This window comes from Typopeltis vanoorti, chromosome 1 (genome assembly GCF_054136105.1).
Source record: "Typopeltis vanoorti isolate ZY-2024b chromosome 1, IOZ_Tvanoo_1.0, whole genome shotgun sequence".
Classification (NCBI taxonomy): Eukaryota; Metazoa; Arthropoda; class Arachnida; order Uropygi; family Thelyphonidae; genus Typopeltis; species Typopeltis vanoorti.
In genome coordinates this window covers 168,593,138-168,614,619 of record NC_143549.1, presented here as the reverse complement: position 1 = coordinate 168,614,619, position 21,482 = coordinate 168,593,138, and the positions used below count along the sequence as shown (strand labels likewise).

The window sequence follows — 21,482 nt, the reverse complement described above, 5'->3', positions numbered from 1 at the left end:
CCTACTGAGAGAATGGATGTCTGTGAATGTTTTTAAGACGGCGGATAAATTTTATATCCTATTGTGATGAATCCACATTAATCATAGAGGCGGATTTATACTTTTCTGAGCCCTAGAGAGCATCTTCCCCAGAAGCAACAATGACACCAAAGCGCTGAGAAGATTAAGCCATTTCTATATTTGGAAACCCACCTATTCATGATGCGGTACGGGTTGATACTACAGTAACTGACTTTTATAATTCTAGTCGAATATCCAGAATCCGTAGAGGAATGCGTGTAAAGCTGTGTTTCTACTTTATTTATTAATTTAGTTTAAGCTGTTTACATTGTTCATCATTGTCGAAGCTTTAGATGTCCTTACTCGTATATGAATATTGAAAGATAATTTTATTAATTATAGTAATTTTTGGGAATAGATTCGAGGCGTTTGATCTCTTAGGCTTTTAATACTACTCTTACTGGTATTATTATTATTTTTTTATTTTTATTTTTTTAACGATAAGCGTCTTGGTTAATTTCATACGGTGATGGAGATATTTCATCCAACAAAAAGTTGGCAAAAGAACAAATGCAATTAAAAGAGATAATCTACTGAGCTCATAACTTTAGTTTCATTCGTAATAACTAGCCTATCCAATCTAACTGCTTAGGTGTTGTGTTCAATAAATAAAACATAACTTTTTCCTTAAAACTAATCATAGTCACCACAGTTTGCCAAACAGCATCAGGTTTGGCTGCGCAAAATATTCTAAATAAGCAAGACTAAGCTACATCTGTACAGTACATGCATACAATTATACCACTATTGATAAAAAAGGTACCATGAATGAAATGAAATAAATGAAGCCGTTAATTAATACTGTGATGTTGACAGTAACATGAGAAGTTGCGATATTCTTAATTACCTCTTATTCGTTGCAGGAATCATATCTTATTTATTCTTATGCCGATCTATCACAAAAAGAAGAAAAAATTTAGGCCTCAAAACGGTGTACTTATAAATACATTTGTCATACGTGTTCAAAGAGACACTCCGAAATACTCATATTAGGTTCAACAGCTGGTACACGCGCGTGTCACACTCGGTCATTAAAAAAAAACAGTTTCAACATCAAAACACTTGTACTTAAAGACTTTCAACACAAAAACATGTAGAGGGTTCTCATATATTCAGTAAAATCTTTTAAAGTTGAAAAAAAAACAAAAATACCTCATAAACATTGCTTGCAGCTCCCGGGCCATGCTGTTCACATCTTGAATGGCATTCCTCTTCTATACACACATGTGTATACTTTTTTTCATCTCCAAAAAGCTTATTAATCCTTTTGCGAACGCGCAAGTCATCCATGTAAGCACAGATGTTATATGTGCGTCTGATTTACTCTTCTGTAAGGAAAATGTTTGAAAACAAAGTAGGACAACGCCTAAGATAACCACATCAGACACTTGCGTCACAAGCAAAACCAACGCGTAGGATATGTCAAATATCTCAAGGCGAAAATTGACGCCGCCTACAGAGAAGAGTGTGCTGCCCTAGAATGTCATATATGATGTAAGAAATTGACCTATTATATATATATTAACTTATCGACTGGCGACCATCAGTTAACATCCGTTGTTATTATTTCAATACTACAGCAATAATGTTCACTTGTACTGAGGTGACACTTTTCAAGAATAACTTAAAAATACCAGCAGTATCTCCGTGGTTACAATATTTGGTAGGAATAAAAATTTCGCAGGTGAGTGGGTTAATAATCGTGTGCACATAACTGGTATCTACAACATGGATAAAAAAAAGTGATACGATGAAAGAATAATTTTCGCTGCCATCGCAGTGCTTATTTGTAGATATAAAATGAACGAAAAAATATTCGTAGCCTCCCACGGTGTTAATGTACTATAGGATTTATAAATAAATAAATTAAAAAAAAAACTTTTCGTGGGTGGGAGAGTCGCATAAAAACATTTCCAATTTACAAAGGGGAAGTCTATATAACACAACACTTACAACGTATCCTTGAAATACCAATGGTATTTCAAGGTATATTATGGTATTATACCATACATTTGAACAATCATTACCATGTCAGCAAACAATAATATTTATATTAGTTAAATCATAACGAGTTTTTCATTGTTAAGTAGCAGTCACTGAAGTGAGCTTTCCAAGAAATGCAACAGAAGAACCAGGACATAAGAGAGGAGATTCGAAGTTCAACAAACTTTTGTTGAACTTCGAATCATTGTATATCATTGTATACAAGACGTGGCTATAAGGAAGTAAGCGGGCAAAGGACCTTTTAACTGACTCACTTTCATTCTCTTTCTTTCTTTTTTGTTCTCTCAAAATGTCTCTGGAAGCCATACTCTGAGCCAACGATGCTACTATTTTACAGAACTGCATATAGCTTATTTATCTAAAAATCACGTTTACGAATATGTTACATCATTGACAGGAATCGTATTATGTCTTTTTCAGTCAAATGACACACTGTCCGACTGGGGTATCTTTAATTTTAGAAACAAAACGAAGTCATTTGGAATTAAAACTTTTTGCATTTTAACTGTGACAACGCGATAGCACATAGTTGAAAACCATTCATTTGGCTAAAAATGTTTTGCTTTTTATTCAAAATTGCAAATAATGATCCTCAATGATTTTCCTTAAGGGACCAATGACTTTTCTCATGTATTTTGCAGGAGCAATGTCACTGCCACCCTTTTCAATTTTATTTTCAATTGGGCTAGTTGGATGGTGTACAAAGAAAAATGTATCGAAATTAGGTATTGTGATAACATCACACTGGGTGGATAGAATTCAATAAAATAAATTTGATATGCAGGTCGCAAACAAGAAGTCCATCGGTTTTCAATTTTTGTTTCAATCGATGCACTTTTATTGGCGAAATAATTCGAATTAATATTAATAATTCCACACAACCAGATGCGGAATCAAAATGTATTATTTAGGATTTCTTAAAATTTTTTGCATTATTTTAAGTCTGATTCCGAAGAAACAGAGCATCTGCGGATCAATTGCAGCAATGATTGCTTTGAATCCAGTCCAGGACAGAAACGACGTTAATAAAAGCTTTCCCACTGAACATGAGTAAGTCTCATACTGGATGGCAGAATTTTTAGGGGAAAAAAATAAAAAATAGAAAGAAACTCCAGTTTCCATCCCAAAAGTGGCAAAACGAAATTGTCTCTATACAGAGTGCGTAAGCATAAAAAAATAAAAAATAAAAAAAAAAAAAAAAACCCAGCATATATGCTTAGAGTATACACGGCAACTCATTTAATTCTACCTGTAGCTTCATTGTGGTTAGAGAGTGAATGGAAGATATGGAAAATATATGCCAGCAGGCCAACTACTTAAAGTACCACTCTAGGTATGAAATAAAGGTTGCATCAACATGCTGAGATAAAGCAGGGGGAATTCAACAAGTAGAAACAGTAACCGTACGTACGATGTAAACATTAAAAGTTCAATGAGAGATTAGACTCAAACGGATTGCACAGATGAATTTAGTAAGAAAGAACAAAGGAAAAGACAGTGAAACAGAACAAATTGAGATCTGGAAGATGAAACGTTTGCTCCTTAAATCAAAACCACAAGCCAACTGAAAAATTACCCTAGATAACAAAAGTTTAAAAATAGCATGCATATCTGAAACCAAAGACAAAGGTAAAGAAATGTATAAATATAATAATACATACTTTTAACAGAGTAGAGAAACATTAAAGAATTAAAGCACGTATGACAAATAATAACGGAGTGATTTTATTAATAATAATAATGAGGAATTTCAATATAATATAAAGTATAATATAAAATAAAAAGTATGGGAATATGTATATGAAAGAATACTTGAGGGGTAACACCGAAATATAAAATGATTTTAGCAGGATTCCTTTGGCTCATTCTCTGCTTGTGAATGATCAAGATTTAAAAAATACCACAAAATTATCATCACCAGATATCTTCCAACTCATTAAAATAATAATTATGCTTAATTTTTTAAACAGCAAGGAAGAATGCAAACATAAAAGAAATGTAATATTACTCGTAGAAATGTCAAAGATATTGGCAAATTCAAATTGGAATAAGATTACTACTCCATGGTTGTAAAGATACCAAATATGGAATGAATAATATAATTTTTTTTTTACTTCAAGAAAAGTAATATAGAGAAATATCAGAGGATATACATCTATCCTAGAATATATCCAAATGAAATCTATATAATAGACTTGTAGCATTTATGATTACGGACTACTCCCAGGAAATTCAATTATATAAAAAATAAATAACAGTGGAAAAAAAAACAGCAGAAAAATGCTATCCCAAAAAACGATTAAAAGAGTTTCAAAATCTATATCTTCCTCATGAACGATGAGAAAGATACAGATTCTTAATGGAAAAATTTTAGAAACATTAACCAAGAGCATTAGGTCAAAAACAAAGTAGAAAATGTAAATCAAAACATTTGCATGTATACAGAAGAAATAAAAGAACTATCAGGAATTTATTAAAAACAGCACACAATAAACAACTACAAGATGAGGCTGATCTTATGAAATAAGAATATTATCACATAAGAAATGACAAATAAAAAACACAATTTATAAAGCAAAAACACTGGGAAAGTTATTGTGAGCATTGGAATATGATCTTTACGGAGCATAGAAACAAACACGGAAGGTTTAAAATAGTCATCAGATGGCAGCACTCATGATACTTTTATAAGGTTATAAAAAAGAGTGCTTGTTAGGTATTAACAAGCAAAGTATTACAATTTGGTAATGTAATACTTTGCTTGTTTAATGTTTTTTAAGAATGGAATTCTTGTGATATCATGCAGTAGTAGAACTTGTATTAAGTAGTTATGAATTGTTAAAAAAAAAAAAAAAAAAAAAGAAATAAAACCGAAACGTTAGTACGAAGTGTAAAGCGAAAGGCGAAGAGCACATTAAATGAAAGTACAATTACAATTTTAATTCACTGAAAAGATGAATAAACATGATTACAATTTTAATTGAGAAATCCTCACTAGTAAGATTTTTTTAGCAAGGTTAGTAATAATTATAAGTGCCAATTTTAATATTTCTGTAAATTTCCGACTGATTTTTCTTAAATCATCCGACATTTCAATTTTGATAATAAAGACATTTGTATGGGCCTCATGCAAAATATCTATTTGTAGTCTGAAAGCAGAGAGAGAGAGAGTGGGTAAAAGATATGACATCTTATAAGTTTGCAATTCTTGTTTAAGGAGGTATCTAAAAGATAAGATTAAAACAGTTCTGAGAAGAGTGATAATGTGAATCCTTATGAACCACAGGTGAAAACACGCTATGAAAGAAACCCCTAATGATCAAGATGCAGTAGAGAATACTGCCTTGAAAATGTTGACATTTATTCTGTTATAGCGACTAGTATTTGTACGATATTATGTAATAAGGTATATATTTCTTTATTCTGAAAAGAGTAAACAGCCTCAGCAAGCTACTGTTACATATAAGGAGTTAGAGAGATCTTAAAAGAAAACAAGCTGGCATTAATACCACTAAGGGTGTGCCAAAAACTTCAGATTAAAAACGATCATCACGTGCCTCCGACAGAAACTGGATACACAAAGAAATCACGAAAATTTAGGCTATTAAGAAAGTATGCGACTCCATGCGATTTCTACCGTGAATTTATTCAGTGACTATTCAAAAATTCAACAGCAGTAATTAAGAAATAGGTTTAAGAAATGATTGCCGATATTACGAAATTTTCAGTGTCAATTGTTGCGTTACTTGTCAAGAAGTTATGTATAAGGGCTGTTCCAACAGAAAAGTGCAAGGGGAGCATACACAACTTGCAGAAAATGCTTGTTAGAAAAAATATTAACTATCTAGTGTCGACAGATATAACAGTTATTACAAGCAGAAGAGTGCGCTAGGTCCGCACACCCGCATGTGATATCAAAAACAAAATAGCTATCCACCGGAAAGCTGGATGAACAGAGGTGAGAACTGTGATTTGTTTTCTGAGCGAAAATCAGAATTTTTGTTAGCGTGTATTGTGACCATGCTTCAATGCAACCTACACGTAATGTGGTGGAAGAAGTCGTTCAGAATAACTGCGCCATCGTTCAGTGACTGTCACCACAATACACTGATAAGTTCAGTATGAATATGGTTTTGTTTTTCTCTTTTAGCAAGCCAAAAACAAACCGTACCTCTCACTTCTGTGTTTATCCAGGTATCCAGTCATTGTTCTGATTGTCAAGGGCGCATATACAGATCTAGCACAGTTTTCTACCTTTTGCAAAAGATGTCATGTCACACCAACATCACAAAATTAATAAATTTAACAAAGATTTATCGTAAGCTACTTTCCATTGTGCCTTACATTTGGAACAGTCATCGTATATGAATTAAATATATCATTCAGACTTGGTTTTATTTAAATCTAGTAATGACTATCAACAAATAAAATGCAAATAAATATTTTAAACCCTATGAAAGAAAGTGGACTCCCCCCACCAAAAAAAACCGGACTTCGATATTTAGATAGCACACGTTGACAGAAAGCGTGTAACACATTAATTCCAAAAGACTTTACCTGTACGTGAGACACAAAAGCTGTTGTTAAAGGCTGCACATGTTGTTTTCATCACACTCATAATTACACACCCTTTGGGGGGGGAGGGGAGATTTTTCGTGTGTGTACAGACGGTTAAAACGATGCATGTCAACAATGTTCGTTTCTATTGACCTGCATACTAATATTACCTGAGAAAAATATGTAAGACTTTAATCACAGATGAAGAAAAGTAATATTCACGTGTGATTAAAAAAGTGATATTGACTAAACTTTCGACCAAGTATTGTGGTATCACGAAAGCAGAATTGCTGATGATAACATACCTGATTTAGGACAGGTGACTACAATAACATAAAAACGGTAACAAAATTTAAATAAATTAATTTTTAATAAGTTAGGCAAGAGAAGTCGATGTTAGAGCTCACTTTACCAAAACTTAGATAAAAACAAGCAATCATTTTTAGGAACATAAGGATAACTGAATCGGGCTTCATGGTATTCTCTGAACAGTCGGTTGTACTGAAAGTTACTTCAGTAGTTTTGTGTTTTTGGACAGTCAATACCGTTGAGGAACCTGATACCATTTGCTTTTGAGGCAAATATTGGTAGTTCTACTATATTTCCTAAGAAGTCTAACAAAGAATTCCAAACTGTTTTTGATACACGCAGTCATGACTTTGTTTTCTTGTAATGAAAATGACAACTTATAAGTTTGCAATTCTTGTTTAAGGAAGTATCTGGAAGATAAGATTAAAACAGTTCTGAGAAGAGTGATAATGTGAATCCTTATGAACCACAGGTGAAAACATGCTTTCAGTCAGTTCATGTGCGACGGACATCTAGGAATAGAAAACAGTTTTACTTTTCTTTCTCTATTGGCGGACCATCTGTAATTTATTCAGTGCAGTCAATAACGAAAATTAAGGAATCTTAATGTGGATCGCAATGTAACCACATTACGAAACCACTCGTATCAAGAAATTTGCCACTCAGAGTGATCACAGCAAAATGTCGTGATATGAGTGGTTTCGAACGGAGAATCATGAAGCCAGTAAGAGTAACTCGGATACCAATGTCCTACTAATGACTGCGGTAACAAGTCAGGGTATTACTACGGATATTAACAAAATCAAGAGTTAGCTATGTGGTCAAAAACAGCTGATCGTTGTGAAAGGAAAAAGAAGGATTAATAAGATCTTAAACTCCAACAGAACTACTACAATTAACGAAATGCAATACCCCAAAGGATGTATCTGAACGCACCAACGCTGTCTCGAATGGGATATAAGAGCATACGATTATTGAGGGAATTATACCTGTCCAATAAAACAATGACAAGAAATTTAGACAAAGGAACACTGGTTCTGGATACCAGAGGATAGTGAGATTTTACAAGTAGAAATAAATCCCAATTCCTATTATTTCATACGGATGGAAAAACGAGTACAGCAACAACACGAGGCCATGGACTCATTATGCTTAGTAAAAACAATGCAGTAGTGTCGGGGAAGTGAAGGTTAAATTTGGAATATGTTTTTCTGGCATTCCTTATATCCCGTGACCAGTAGAACTGGAAGGAATGGTGCAGCCCCTGAACATCATGGAAGACCCCACGTGTTAATCATTTACTGTACATGGATATTTCCAATCATATCACGTCACTCATTAACATTAACAGATATATGCTTTTACTTTAATGGACTGCGGTCCTCGCCACCTTAGGGATCTCAATTTCATCGAGTATCTAAAGATTACGATATGATCCTAACAGGGTTACACTGCCATCATATTTTACAGAACTGTAGGAATACATCATGTCCACGAGTAGCAAAATACACGGGGAAAGTTTCCGCACCTCGTGGAGTTGACGACCCAGAATATCGAGGCCATTCAGAAGGTCACATGGCAATCCCAGAGGCTATTCGGTGGTACAATGTGTTGTGTGTGTGAAATGATTTAAAAAGGGAACTGACATTAGGTAAATATACGTAGTATAACATACTACAAACAAAGTAACTGTAAAAGTAGAACTACAAAGTAATTCTACCTTATATCAGGGGAAAATCAATATGAAAACAATATTTCATAACTTTTTCCACCTGTAGAAACAGTTACAGTTGTCAGGAGAAAAATTATTACTGTTCGCAGTTAAATACTCCCCCCCCCACACACACATACCACAGAAGTGGAACTAGTTTATCTGGAATGTTGTAACCTGTCTAAAGGATGACTAATAGCTGACAGTGATAAGTCTGTTACGAGTAGGGAGCAAAGTAATAAACTAAACGCTACAAACCTACGCATTACTATCCCCCACTGCTTGACTTGAAGCTAACAGTTGTTACCATATATGGTACATCAGCTTGATTGAGAATAAGGAACATTTTTATGTAGTCATGTACTTGTCTGCGTCTTCGACTTAAATCGAATTTTAAATTGACAAGTGGAAATGGCACACGAATAAAGTTTGATTTTTTAAATTAGATTATTTTAACGTAATAAATACTTTAATAAATTTTTTATTAAGCAAGAGAGAGGATAAACGAAGAAAAACAATTACAATCATTGTTGTTTAATTACAGCTTAGGGCTACATTAGTGTTTCTTCTTTTCATTTTGAAAGTTTGTATATTTTTAAAGTCTCCATTATTTATTATCCATTTCAATTTTGGAGGGAAAAAGCCGCAAGAAGTATGATCGACAGTTAGAAAAGAATGTTTTCATGAACAAACCGAGAGCAATTATCTGTTTGCTAAAAGTATTCTGGTATGAACAACTGGACAGCTATTGAATAATATAATTTATTTATTTATTAAGGCTTGATTTACGTAGTTATGTAAAAATTTCACACGCTATAACACTACAAACAAGTAATTCTACCTTATATCAGGAAAATCAATATGAAAACAATCATAACTTTTTTCACCTGTAAAAACAGTTACAGTTGTCAGGAGAAAAATTATTACTGTTCGTAGTTAAATACTCCCCCCCCACACACACACACCACAGAAGTGGAACTAGTTTATCTGGAATGTTGTAACCTGTCTAAAGGATGACAGTGTCTAATAGCTGACAGTGACAAGTCTGTTAAGTTTTTATTTTATTTTATTTTTTAATTCTGCTGCAAAAATAAATGCAAAGCTAATTGTTATTAACTTTTAAATTTTAATAATTGGTTAAAAAGAACACCTGGAAACATTGAAGCAAAAAATTATGTAATCATTGTTACATCCTGAATGAAGCACTTTATTTAAAGAAACGACTCATTCAGGATTTAACAAGTCAGAAAAATCAGCTGGGAGAAAAAACTTGTACTCGAGCAGAAGAAATAAAGTACTAACTGTAAACAGAAATAGAATTACCTCCTTATAGTAGAATTGTAATACCATGTAAGAACTTCGTGTATAAATTAGTATTATATGAAATGCATCATGTATACAATGAATGGGTAAATTAGATGTAAACAATAGCCCAAAGGTCACGGGCGGGCCTGAGGCATCGGCAATCTCGGAAAGCGACGCACATTCGTTTCCCGGAAGACGCTGCTATGATCTCAGATGTGCCGAAGTTGCCGCGGACGAAGAAAGCAGCAGGCGAGGAAAGATCGCAGAAAGTAGTAAGAGGGCGCTATCGCAGCTAGTAAGAGGGTGCTAAAAAGGGGAGGAAGTGAAGAGAGAATAAAAAGGATTTGCACCCCTTTCTCAAGGCTTTTTTCGCCTGTTTTGATGGATGATTTGACTTCTCTCATGGACGGGTGGTTCCTGAGATTTGTTTCTTGGCGATAGTTCGATATCAGAAGGTGCGCCTTTCCCTTCGATGTCTGAATTTCTGCCGGTACTAAAGCGTGAGATGTCGGCACATGCTGCCTTCGCTGAAAGTTCTGACGGAATGCTATCGCGGACGTATATTATGAACTGGCAGCTAGAAACGAGGATGGCCCGAAACAGATCGAGAATAGACGAGGGAAAAACGCCAGGTGTAGAGCATAGTTTAATCTGATGACCATAGTGACCCACCACGTGGACGCAGGCTTATGGAAGTATTGGAAGGTAATTCAAATAAAGAAGGACAGTTCAGACGGACCTGGAGACCCTGCCCCAAGAAATGGTAAAGTACAGATTTTGTTGTATAATTACCCAGTCGGTAAAAGGATAAGATCATTGTAGTGTATTAATCGAGTATGGACAGTATTTAAGAACTTTAAGTGATTATTTAGCAGTGGCTAATGTCCATAAGACAAATTGTTAGGAATGATTATAAATGATTGTGACTAGTTTAATATGCAAGACTAACACAATAGGTAGAATATTGATTAGAAGAGTATAATGTGTATATTATGTGTGTTAAATCTCTAACTCAAGAGAAGGATTTATTGTTCATACATTACAATATTAATCAGTTTGATAAAGTTTGATTTAGCATGTCATTGAACTAATTGAAAGTGAGATTGGTCTAAGTCTATGTCTTTAGATTCCAATAAATGTTTTTTCTTTTATACCTGAGTTTTGCCTGTGAAAGGAACCAAAACTACCACTCATTAATCCGAACCATTGCAGAGGGGGGGGGATTGAAAGAAAGGTATACCATGTTGTTATAGAGGTTACGACTGCAAACCAGAATTAACTTAGCCACAGTAGAGCATTTAATTTGAGTTTAAGCACTAAATTTATTCACCTATGTGCACCAAAGGTCTGGAAAAGTCTCCATGAATAAGAGTCCACTCTATTCTAAGATATTCGCTGGCGCAGCTTTAAAAAATAAATTTGTCAATATCTGAAGAGAACACGGCCCCAGAAAGAAATTAGACGATTCGTTTCTTTTAGCAAGGAATGACCTTTATCAGTCAGGGAGCACGTGAGTAAAATTAGGAATGGACTAGAGATAAAGAATTTGTTTTCCTTATAGAATGAACACGTAAGAAGTGATACAGATATTAGAGTCAGGGAAATTTCTTAAGTCTTGTAGTTATTGTAGAGAGGTAAAAAGTCACAAAGGAAGTAAAAAATTATTATATGAAGAGCAACGACATAAAAATGGCGCACATGAGTGAAATATTTAACATCATCACAAGCATATTTATATGTTGTGTCTGCATTACCAAAATGTCTAAGCTAAGAATGCAGGATAACTGATGATAACTGTTAAGAACAATTTTTCACTCTTATGAAATTTTACTTTCAAAAATGAAGATTGATATAGGGTAAAATATTTTGATCAAGATAAGAAAGTGATGATGCAGCAATGGATGTTATGTGAGAGGTACACAGAAATGGTTTTCCAGACTATTTTGAAATTTGATGAGCTTTAAAAAAAGTATTACATATTAAGTTTCTTCAACATCACTTCATCAATTCTCGAAATGTTTTATGTGGAAGGACGGATGTGGGAACAAGGCACTTGCTTGCGAATGAGCAAAAAAAAACTTACCGAAGAACTCTTGTGGTAGAAAAAAAATTAATGAAAGTGAATAAATCTTATATTTGAAAACCCATTTGGCATCGATGAGGCATGTGTATTTATATCTGGGATTTATTTATATATTCGTATGGGGTTTTCCCCTCCGTCCCTTTTTTTGAGGGGGGGAGGGCGGGTTGAGCCCTCCTAATGAGGATTAGGTATATGTATTTTATGACTATATATATATATATCATAGGCATATATACTTATATACCTATGATATGGCCAGTGTGCCTGTTCTGAGGGACGAAAAACCTGAGTTTCTGGCTGAAAAAACTCTTTACCTCAGTATGAGACCAGCTAAGTCACCTTTAGTCGAAAGAGACCAGATAAAGGTTCCTCACGTGTCACAGACGGGAATCGAAACCAGGTCTTTCCGACCAAAGGGCTTATGTCTGGGAGGCTCTTATATCTGAGATAACTAAAGAAGATAATTACACAGACTTTCTGTATGCCTACAGATAATGAATAAAAAGGACTAATTCATTTTTGAAAATGATAAAATACTTATTTTAATTCTTGTCAAGAATATTAATGCGACATTAGTATCAAAATCAGCTAACGCATTTTTATTCCCGTATAGGCTAGGTCATTTTAACCCTATCTAATTTTTGGAGACTGAGTAGGCAGTTCAATCTCCACTGGTAGCCAATCAGAGATAGCTGCTCCAAGGCTATCACTAATTAAGTGACACGCCGTGAAGAGATGGCTCAAAAAGTGCCGCCATCGCGTGGTCCCTAACACAATATATTTAATGTCTGAAATAGTGTGGATTCTACGGTCAATTTTCTTGAGTTTACGGGATGAAAACCCCGCTTGCCCGTCTCAGAGAGAGACTAACTCGGGAACCGGTCGAAAAGGCTTAGAAAAATTTCCTCTAGTCGCCGACTAAATTTGAAACCAAGTCTTTCTTCGTGCAGCCAAGCGTCGTGGCGTGCACACGCCACACCTACTGGGCTACACAGGCTCTGCAACATTAGTAAATAATAAATAAATAATAAAAAAAACCTTATGTTAGAAATTTTATGTCATTGTTTTGTTAAAAATGCCATTTTCTACTTTCCCCCTTTTTTTTATTCATCCCCAGCTAAGAGAAGCTTTTTTTTTGTTGTTGTTTTTCATTTACGCTTCTTTATTGCTCCTTGTGTCGAGAAAAAAAAGAGCAGCTAATGAATTTTTGATTTAGTGGAATAACACGAGAACCAAGAGATAGGGATTCCTATTTCGCTTGAGCGCCAAAACTTTCGGCAGATTGTTTAGTTTTTTTTAAGTGTAAATGAATTCTTGAGTTTCCGTGTTTGTTCATCTTATTAATTTAATGAAAATTGGTACTGCTAATATTTTTGATAAACTGTGTTTAATTGAATGCAATGTTTTGTCCAGATTACGTGAATATCTTCAAGAATCGGAGGGCACTAATCTTGAAAAGTTTTATACACTCTTAAACAGTATCTATTTACATGCTTTAAATTAGTTTCTCAATATATATATACATATATATATATATATATATATATAAAAGAAATCAAAATAAATTACCAGTTCACCGTTTCTAAAACACATTATTTCCTTAAATCCTTTAGAAAGCTTATTCATAGTCAACAGAAAATCTCTTTCTGTTAACAAACATATACTCCACTTTCATTCCCGTTTCACTCTTCCCAATAATATGTCGTTCTGAAAATCTTGTCCCTTCTCCCCAAAAAAATAAAGAAAATCATGATCTGTGTGTTCCACTAAGGAACCACTTAACAAAGAGCTAATCTTCCTGGAAAAATAATTCATTTTCAATAGCTATAATCATTAAAATGAAAGGAATTATATATTAATCCCATCAAATAACTCTCCACTTTCCACAGTGAAATCTCGATACTGTTCATCTCCGTATGAACAGTATCTCGATACTATTCATACGGGGATTTACAGAAAAAAGTGAAAAGAATCCCACAAAATCAAGACCGGTATCTATTCATTCATCATCACATCATCTATTAGGAAAACTAGCGTCCTTTATCTTCTCCCTCAAATATAAACCCTTCCTATCCCCCTATCCATCCACAAAATGTCCTGAAGCAAAAAAGGGTACTAATATGGACACCAAGCCAAAAATAAATAATTTTATATGAATTATACAAATGAAGTCTAGTGAAGTAGCATAAAAAATATAAAAAAAAGAACATTAATCATAGTACTGACAATTGCATCTAATCTGAAAAGATTATTGGTGCCAGAAGCTACTCAAATTTAATTGAAGAAACGTTCCCTTCATCCAAGCTGCTCCCGACCAGGGGCGGCTCATGCATAGGAACTACGGAACTGTAGCATCCCCAATTTTTCTCGATATATGAATATATTTATTAATTTATTTATATTTGCTTGTAATATTTAATTTTATTATCAACAATCCTATACAATTCTTGCTTGCACTACGCGTGCTAGCATATGCACGTCATAGTGAGATGCGAACTATTAGCGTAATGCGGCACTGTCCGTCGCACAGTTTCACTGTTGTTTATATGCAGTTTGCGCCAGTAGTAGTGTTCGTAGTGCTTATCGTGTTTACTCCGTCTCTTTAAATATTTGGACATTACAATTAAAGACATAACATTTGCTATAGTTTTTATTTTAGAAAACATTATTGGGTTATGATAATGGATTTTATTTTTAAATAATTTTGAATTATACCAAACTGTATAATTTTATCGATAATAAACAACATTTTTTCATGTTTAATTTTTTTGAAAAATTTTTATCATAATTTTGATACTTTATCCTAACACATATACATTGTATTTACAGTGTGCATGTATATTTCGAAAGTTGCAGCACCCCCAACGATTTCAAGCCGCGAACCGCCATTGCTCCCTACTAAAGGTGATAAACGCCAATCGCGTTTCTTCAGCAACTCAGAAGTAAATCAAAAGAATGTTCACGTAACTTGGATGAATATATTGGATATCATTAAATATAGGTTGCTATGACAATGTTGTTTTAATGAAATCAAACGACATCCTTTTTAGTCAAACGGGAAAGTTCTGAAATATCTGATGGTCTGAAAGAAACTGTTAATTCCAAATTTAATATAATTCATGTTTTATTTCTCGCAAAAAAATAAATAAAATAAAATAAAATAAATAAATCCTTCGGCCTTGTTTTTTGGCAGCACCTAAATTTTTGGAAAATATAAGACTTCTCTTCTTGAGATAACTCCAACCTACAATCTTTACTAGCATAAAAATATGAATATTGCCTCGTTAGCATAAAGAAATGAAGTTTTCTCTTTGTTCAAGACAGTATTTATGAACAGCTATTACTTCTATATAAATCGCAAATCTGTTCAGTCATTGAATTCTGTTGTCATATTTGGGATTATGTGTCTAAGGGTTCCATAAAATTGTTAATTCAATACATACAATACAAGAGGGCAGTTAAGTTGATTAATTACATTTTCTGTCACAAATTCTTGTTGATTACATTTTCTACAATTTCCATAATGCTGTTCATCTTAAAATTGTCATTAATTCCCATACTGTCCTCCGAATCAGTTAATACACGAACAGAATCCATTCAATACTCTTTCACAGTTCACTTGTAAACTCCGAGAACACCTTTTTCCTCCTCTTCCTACATCCCTCTACTGCTATCTTGTGATCCAATCTCCATTATTATTTATTCCCTAAAGAGTACGATCTACGGTTCTTCAAATCGAATATTAACAAGCTCTTTATTTCTCAACTTTTTTGCCATCCTCGGTACTAATGTTCTATTGGTTGAAAAACATCTCCTGTGTAGGATTATAGTTAGAGTAATTTGTCCTTTCCATAAATTAGTAAAATACCTAAAGAAGTAAAGTAGAGACTACGAGGTAGCCAGGAAATTATTCTTTTTCCATCCTTCTACTAGAGTAGTGGATATCGACCGAAGTTCTCTGGCATCCTGTAGATTTAACGTTTCTCATCACTGCCAGATTCTTTAAAATGACACATTCATTGTAGGGCTGATTAGCTAAATAAATTCACCTAAATTCGTGATGCGCAAAAATCACACGCACACAGAAATTCTGTGTTCCATAAAGCGCTGTTTTTTTATTGAATTATCACCATCTTGGTACGTACTAATTTGGATGTGATACGTACACTTTCTTAAAAACTCTGAGCAGACCTTCTTTTCATTATCTCAGCTGCTTGAGATTGTTATTTGCGAGACAATCAATTTTGAATGTCATATGCAGTTCTTTTTTCTACCCCCCCCCTTAGTATTCAGTTCATTAATTTTTCCCTATCTGCGTTTTAACCATCTAATTGGCCATTATGGATGAAATACACATCCTCATAGGCTTCGTATCCATCACATATTTCAATGTAATATCAATGGTATTACAATTTTAATAGCTGGCTACATTTGACTTTTTTTTTTTTTGTTTAATATCTAAACAATTAGACAAATACAGGAAACTCTACACTTTCCTTTATTTGTCTAATTATTGTAGTATTATTTTTCATATTCTTATTTAAGTCAGTACAAATCATTTCTAATTCTTTTGAGTCATTATTTCATCATTTTTATTTCATTTTTCTTACTTATTTTATTTATTTCGTAGATTTATATTCTTCCATATTCCTCATATATTGATGCACGTGATTTATCTTGTGCGTACGTGAACAATATACAGTATATATTAGATAATCAGGAGACGGCTACAGATAATTTTGGTTTGAAAAATATTCTCATTTAAAATTACAGCAATCTTTTATAGAAGCCCTATATTATATGCATAAGCAGATATTTACGTAACCGTTCAGTGAATCATATTTTTCCTATTTTCCAAACATGGCTTTCGAAAACTCAGGACTCTAAGTTTTAATGCGTGACAGCATGATATAGGGTTTGCAGTTACTTATTTTGTGAATTGTAACAAAATACACTACCTTCAGAATCTATTCAATCCAGATATAGACTTATGGAATTTTAAAAAAAAAGGTCCTTCAATTGATTCCATTATATTAATATTTGTCATCATAATCATCATGCTTTTCAAGGATTTAGGCCTAGAGTGGCCTGTACCAGCCTTAGAAGTCATCGGTGAATCTCATTTAGAGGACGCCCTGGTTTTCTTTTTTTCCTAGTGGTTTGTAATTTAAGGCTTATTTTTGGTAATCTTCCTGTTTTCATTCTTTCAACGTGTTCCATACATTTATGCTTATATATTTTAATTTTTTTTTTCTATTACTGACTTCTGGTTCAATTCTTTCATAATTTCTTCATTTCTTTTGTGATCGAACAGAGTATATTTTACAGTTTTTCTCATAAACTTCATTTCAGCTGTTATTAATCATCGTTTGTCTTTTTTTATTATCCAGATTTCACTTTCATACCATAGGACTGGTAGGGCTCAGTGGTGCACCCACGGTGGGGCCAAGGGCCCTGTCCTCCCCCCCCAAAGAAAAAGGAAAACAAAACACTAGAACATTTTCCAAAAATCTTTTCCTAATTAAAATTCATTTATTTATGTTGTGTCTTATATTTCTATACTACTTATGAATTAGTGGTCACATAACGTGGAAATACCCTATAGCTCACGGGAATCCCGGCCGCTGTGAACGCAAGGCAAATGAAGTACTGCTCTTGCGGACGGGGCGCTACTTTTTGCCCGAGGAGATCACGGGTATCATGTATTGGCAATCACTGCAGATGCTCAGTCAAAGGTCGTAGGCATTCTCAAATCGTCTACTCAACTCCCCCCCCCCCCGATTAAATCTTGAGTGCTCGGCCTCCTCCAAGATTAAATCCTGAGTGCGCTACTGGTAGGGCTAATGTATACTTTTAGTCTAGTTTGTTTTTGAACTAGGTTAAGTTTATATATAGAGTTAATTACATCTGTTATTTTTAAATATTTCGCAATTTTTAGGTTGATATCTTTTTCATTTTCATATACACCCTAGGTACTCAAATGAATACAGGTCACTTCAAATGATCACCTGTTCTAAAATCTTGTTATGTATTACTATATTAATTCTTACTGGATCTTGTCCTTTAAAGGCCATCGTTTTTTATTTTTCTGTTGATATTATCATTGAATAATCTTTGGCTATTTCATTTAAATTTAAAATATCTTCCTGTAAGTTGTCTTAAAAATTTGTAATTATTTTTTGGTCATCAACAAAAAAAAAGGAGTATGTTTAAGTTCGCAGTAGGAGAAAGCTTAAACCCTTGATGAAAATTGTTATTCCATTTTATCATTATTTCGTTTAGATAAATATTAAAAAGAGTTGCTGAAAGGGAAAAACCCTGTTAGACTCCTTGGTTAATATTTGTAAAAGGATCAAACTACAAAAGTATAATTTATTATTTATCGCAAGAAACCTGTTGTTATTATTATTGATGATATGTTACCAATAATAACTACAAATTCCTTGTGTTGTTTATACTTATACTTAATATAATCCTATGTATGACAAAAAAAAAAAAAAAAAAGAAAGGACGAAAACTTTACCTTTTGATAAGCATTTATTCTGGAATTACGACGAATTCTCTTCTTTTGAAGAGACTTAGAATCATTTCCATTCCTAGAAATTATGGACACTATTGATTGGTGTTTCTGAGGCAGATCATGGTGCAGACGAAAACTACTTGGGTCACAAAAAAAAAAAAAAAAATAGCCAAATTATTTTCATGACCGTTACAAATGTTAAGAAAGGATAATGTCCTTATGTTTACTTTTCGCTCTTTCTTTCTCTCTCACACACAGACGCACGCACGAGTTATCTGTACGATACAAGATTTATAATTGAAATAACAGCAAAGTATAATAAAACCCTGAACATCCGTAAAATTGTTACTTTGATAGTATTATTATTATCCTAATTATACTAATTATATGGATGTTTCATTCAGGAAAAGTTACATTCTGAACTTCATGCGGCAGAAAATTTTGACTAACTGAAAATATGTCAGATTATATCCAATAGTATCAGTTTCCGGATGGAAATAATATCCACAATGCATAGGAGACTTTTACAAACTAGTTAAATAATGAAATATCGGAATGCATCCCATAGAGTTCGGAGAATAAATAAGGCAGGAGTGAAATGGATATGGATATGCAATCTTATTAAGCAAGAGATTCTTAAGAAACAAATGGTGTGGAAGGAATACCGTGTGCATAAGGATGATGTTAATTATGAAAATTATAAGACACAGGTCAGAAAAGTGTCTTATAATTTCACATTCAGAATGTCTGAATGTGAAAATAAACTGGCTCCGCAAGCTAAAGACAACACAAAAGAATTCCATTGTTATGCTGCAAGCAAAAGAAAGAATGAATGTGCACGAACAACTACTGAATGCAGATGATACCAATGACAGATACAGAAGAGATTGTTCAACTAATTGAGTACCCAGTTTACTAAGCGCTATCAGCGTCATGTACCAACATTGAGCGCAATATTACAGTGGGTCATCAAATTAATGGAAACACAATTTTTTTGGAGATTTTTTTATTAATAAGCTGTGGGCCCACCTCGGGCTGTTGGAACACCATGAATTCGACGTGGAATAGACTGATACAAGTCATGCACATAAGATAATGGAATTTGGGACCATTCTTCCTATAAAATATGTCCCAACTGTGCAAGTGATGATGATGCAAGGGGAAAATGTGATCGAACCTTGGAGAACCGATTGGAGACAATGCCTTGTCCGTTTCCATACCTTGTCATAATCTTCGATACTGTTGCTCGTGATATACATACGTTTAGGTTACGATAACTCCTGCAAGCCGCGCTCCAATGATCATACCTTTTTGGATGGCATTAAGGTCTGACATTTTGCACACTAACTGCACAACGGCTAATTCAACATCGACTATGGCACTGCTATGTGATAGCCCTATCATACTGCATCGTATTATATACCTCACGTCGCGGATGACGTTGTCCGTGATTGTGTTGTGTAGTTAGTGTGCAAAGTGACCTCCAAAAAGGTATGATAATTGGAGTTCAGCTTGCAGGCGCTGCCATAACCAAATCGGCAGAAAGCATTGGTATGTCACAAGCCACAGATTATGACAAGGTATGGAATCGGATCCCCAAGGTTCGTTCATATTTTCCGCCTGCAACATCACTGGCAAGAGTTGGGACATATTTTGGAGGAAGAATGGTCCCAAATTCCATTATCTTATATGCATGACTTGTATCAGTCTATTCTATGTCGAATTCATGGTGTTCTAACAGCCCGAGGTGGCCTACAGTTTATTAATAAAAAATTCTCCAAAAAAATTGTTTCTATTATTTTTATAATCCCCTGTACCTCTTCACTGGACGAAGAAACTCTAGCATATGAAGAAAAGGTACAAGAACTGGCATAAACCGATTAATAAATCGGCAAGAGTGTTCAGCATAACGCCTTTGACTAGACTGTGTAATTTGTTTCAGAACAGGGAAAGTTCAACAGGATTGGAAAGAACGTATAATAATCCCATTGTACAGCAGTGAAAAGACTAATATGTCTGACTATCGACCTATCAGTATCTCTAGAATGGAAGTGAGAATTTTGGAAAAGTTGGTAAGACATTGCATACAGAAATGATTTTACAGCGAATCTGTACTTTGCAAAAAACAATGGGTTTACTAACGGACGGTCATGTTTGAGTAACTTGCTTACATTTTATAATAATATGACAGTTGAATTATAATATTTTTTGACTTTGGTAAAGTTTTTGACAGGATTCAGCATGAAGGCTGTTGGATAAGTTGGTTATGAGATTGGTTAATAAACCGCTAGTTTGCATAAAAAGATGGCTTATTGAAAGATATCAAAAATGTGGCGCATGGGTGATGTGCATTGACCAATGGTGTGCACCCGCAGGCTTCAGTCCTTGATCCACTTTTATTCAATCTTCACATTAATCGTTCCCGAGTGTCATACTCCTTTCCTCCGTTGGGTCGAAATCTCGTGTAAGACAAACTTTTATTAAAGGATTTCATTTAAATGTTATCTAGTTGGTCTCATTCGGAGATAACAGATTTTTCATTCGGCAAAACAAATTATCGGCCAGAAGAATACACGTAATTAACATACATATAGACGAACATTGACCATACATAGCTTTAGTTGCTTCGACTATGGTTCAAAATAACTCTTCAGATGGGCCTACATGACGTCCATCAAAAATTCATGGAGTTGTTAGCATAGGAATAGCAAAACAACCATCCTCAGTCAGATTCAAGTATCTTCTGACATGTTTTAAACCACTGTAAATACAATTTGGAAGATAAGGAACTTTTTAAGTAATTAAAATGTAAGTAGGAATGACTGGTTAAAACCTTGGCTATAAGCGCTTCCCCCTCATTTGCATATGTCTGTTTTTATTTAATATGATGATTATTTCTACTGTCATATGACATGGAAATGTCTAATTTATGA

At 34.0% G+C, this 21,482-nt stretch overlaps 1 protein-coding gene across 1 annotated transcript in view; it reads right to left on the bottom strand.

Annotated features, from left to right (window-relative positions):
• LOC150110632 (WD repeat-containing protein 47-like) overlaps positions 1 to 21,482 on the bottom strand; it is a 264,760-nt gene that overhangs the window by 174,262 nt on the left and 69,016 nt on the right. Inside the window, exon 3 of the mRNA XM_090403442.1 lies at positions 1,213 to 1,375. Within this exon, the coding sequence (XP_090259568.1) occupies positions 1,213 to 1,375 (163 nt within the window). The remainder of the gene's footprint in view (positions 1 to 1,212; positions 1,376 to 21,482) is intronic.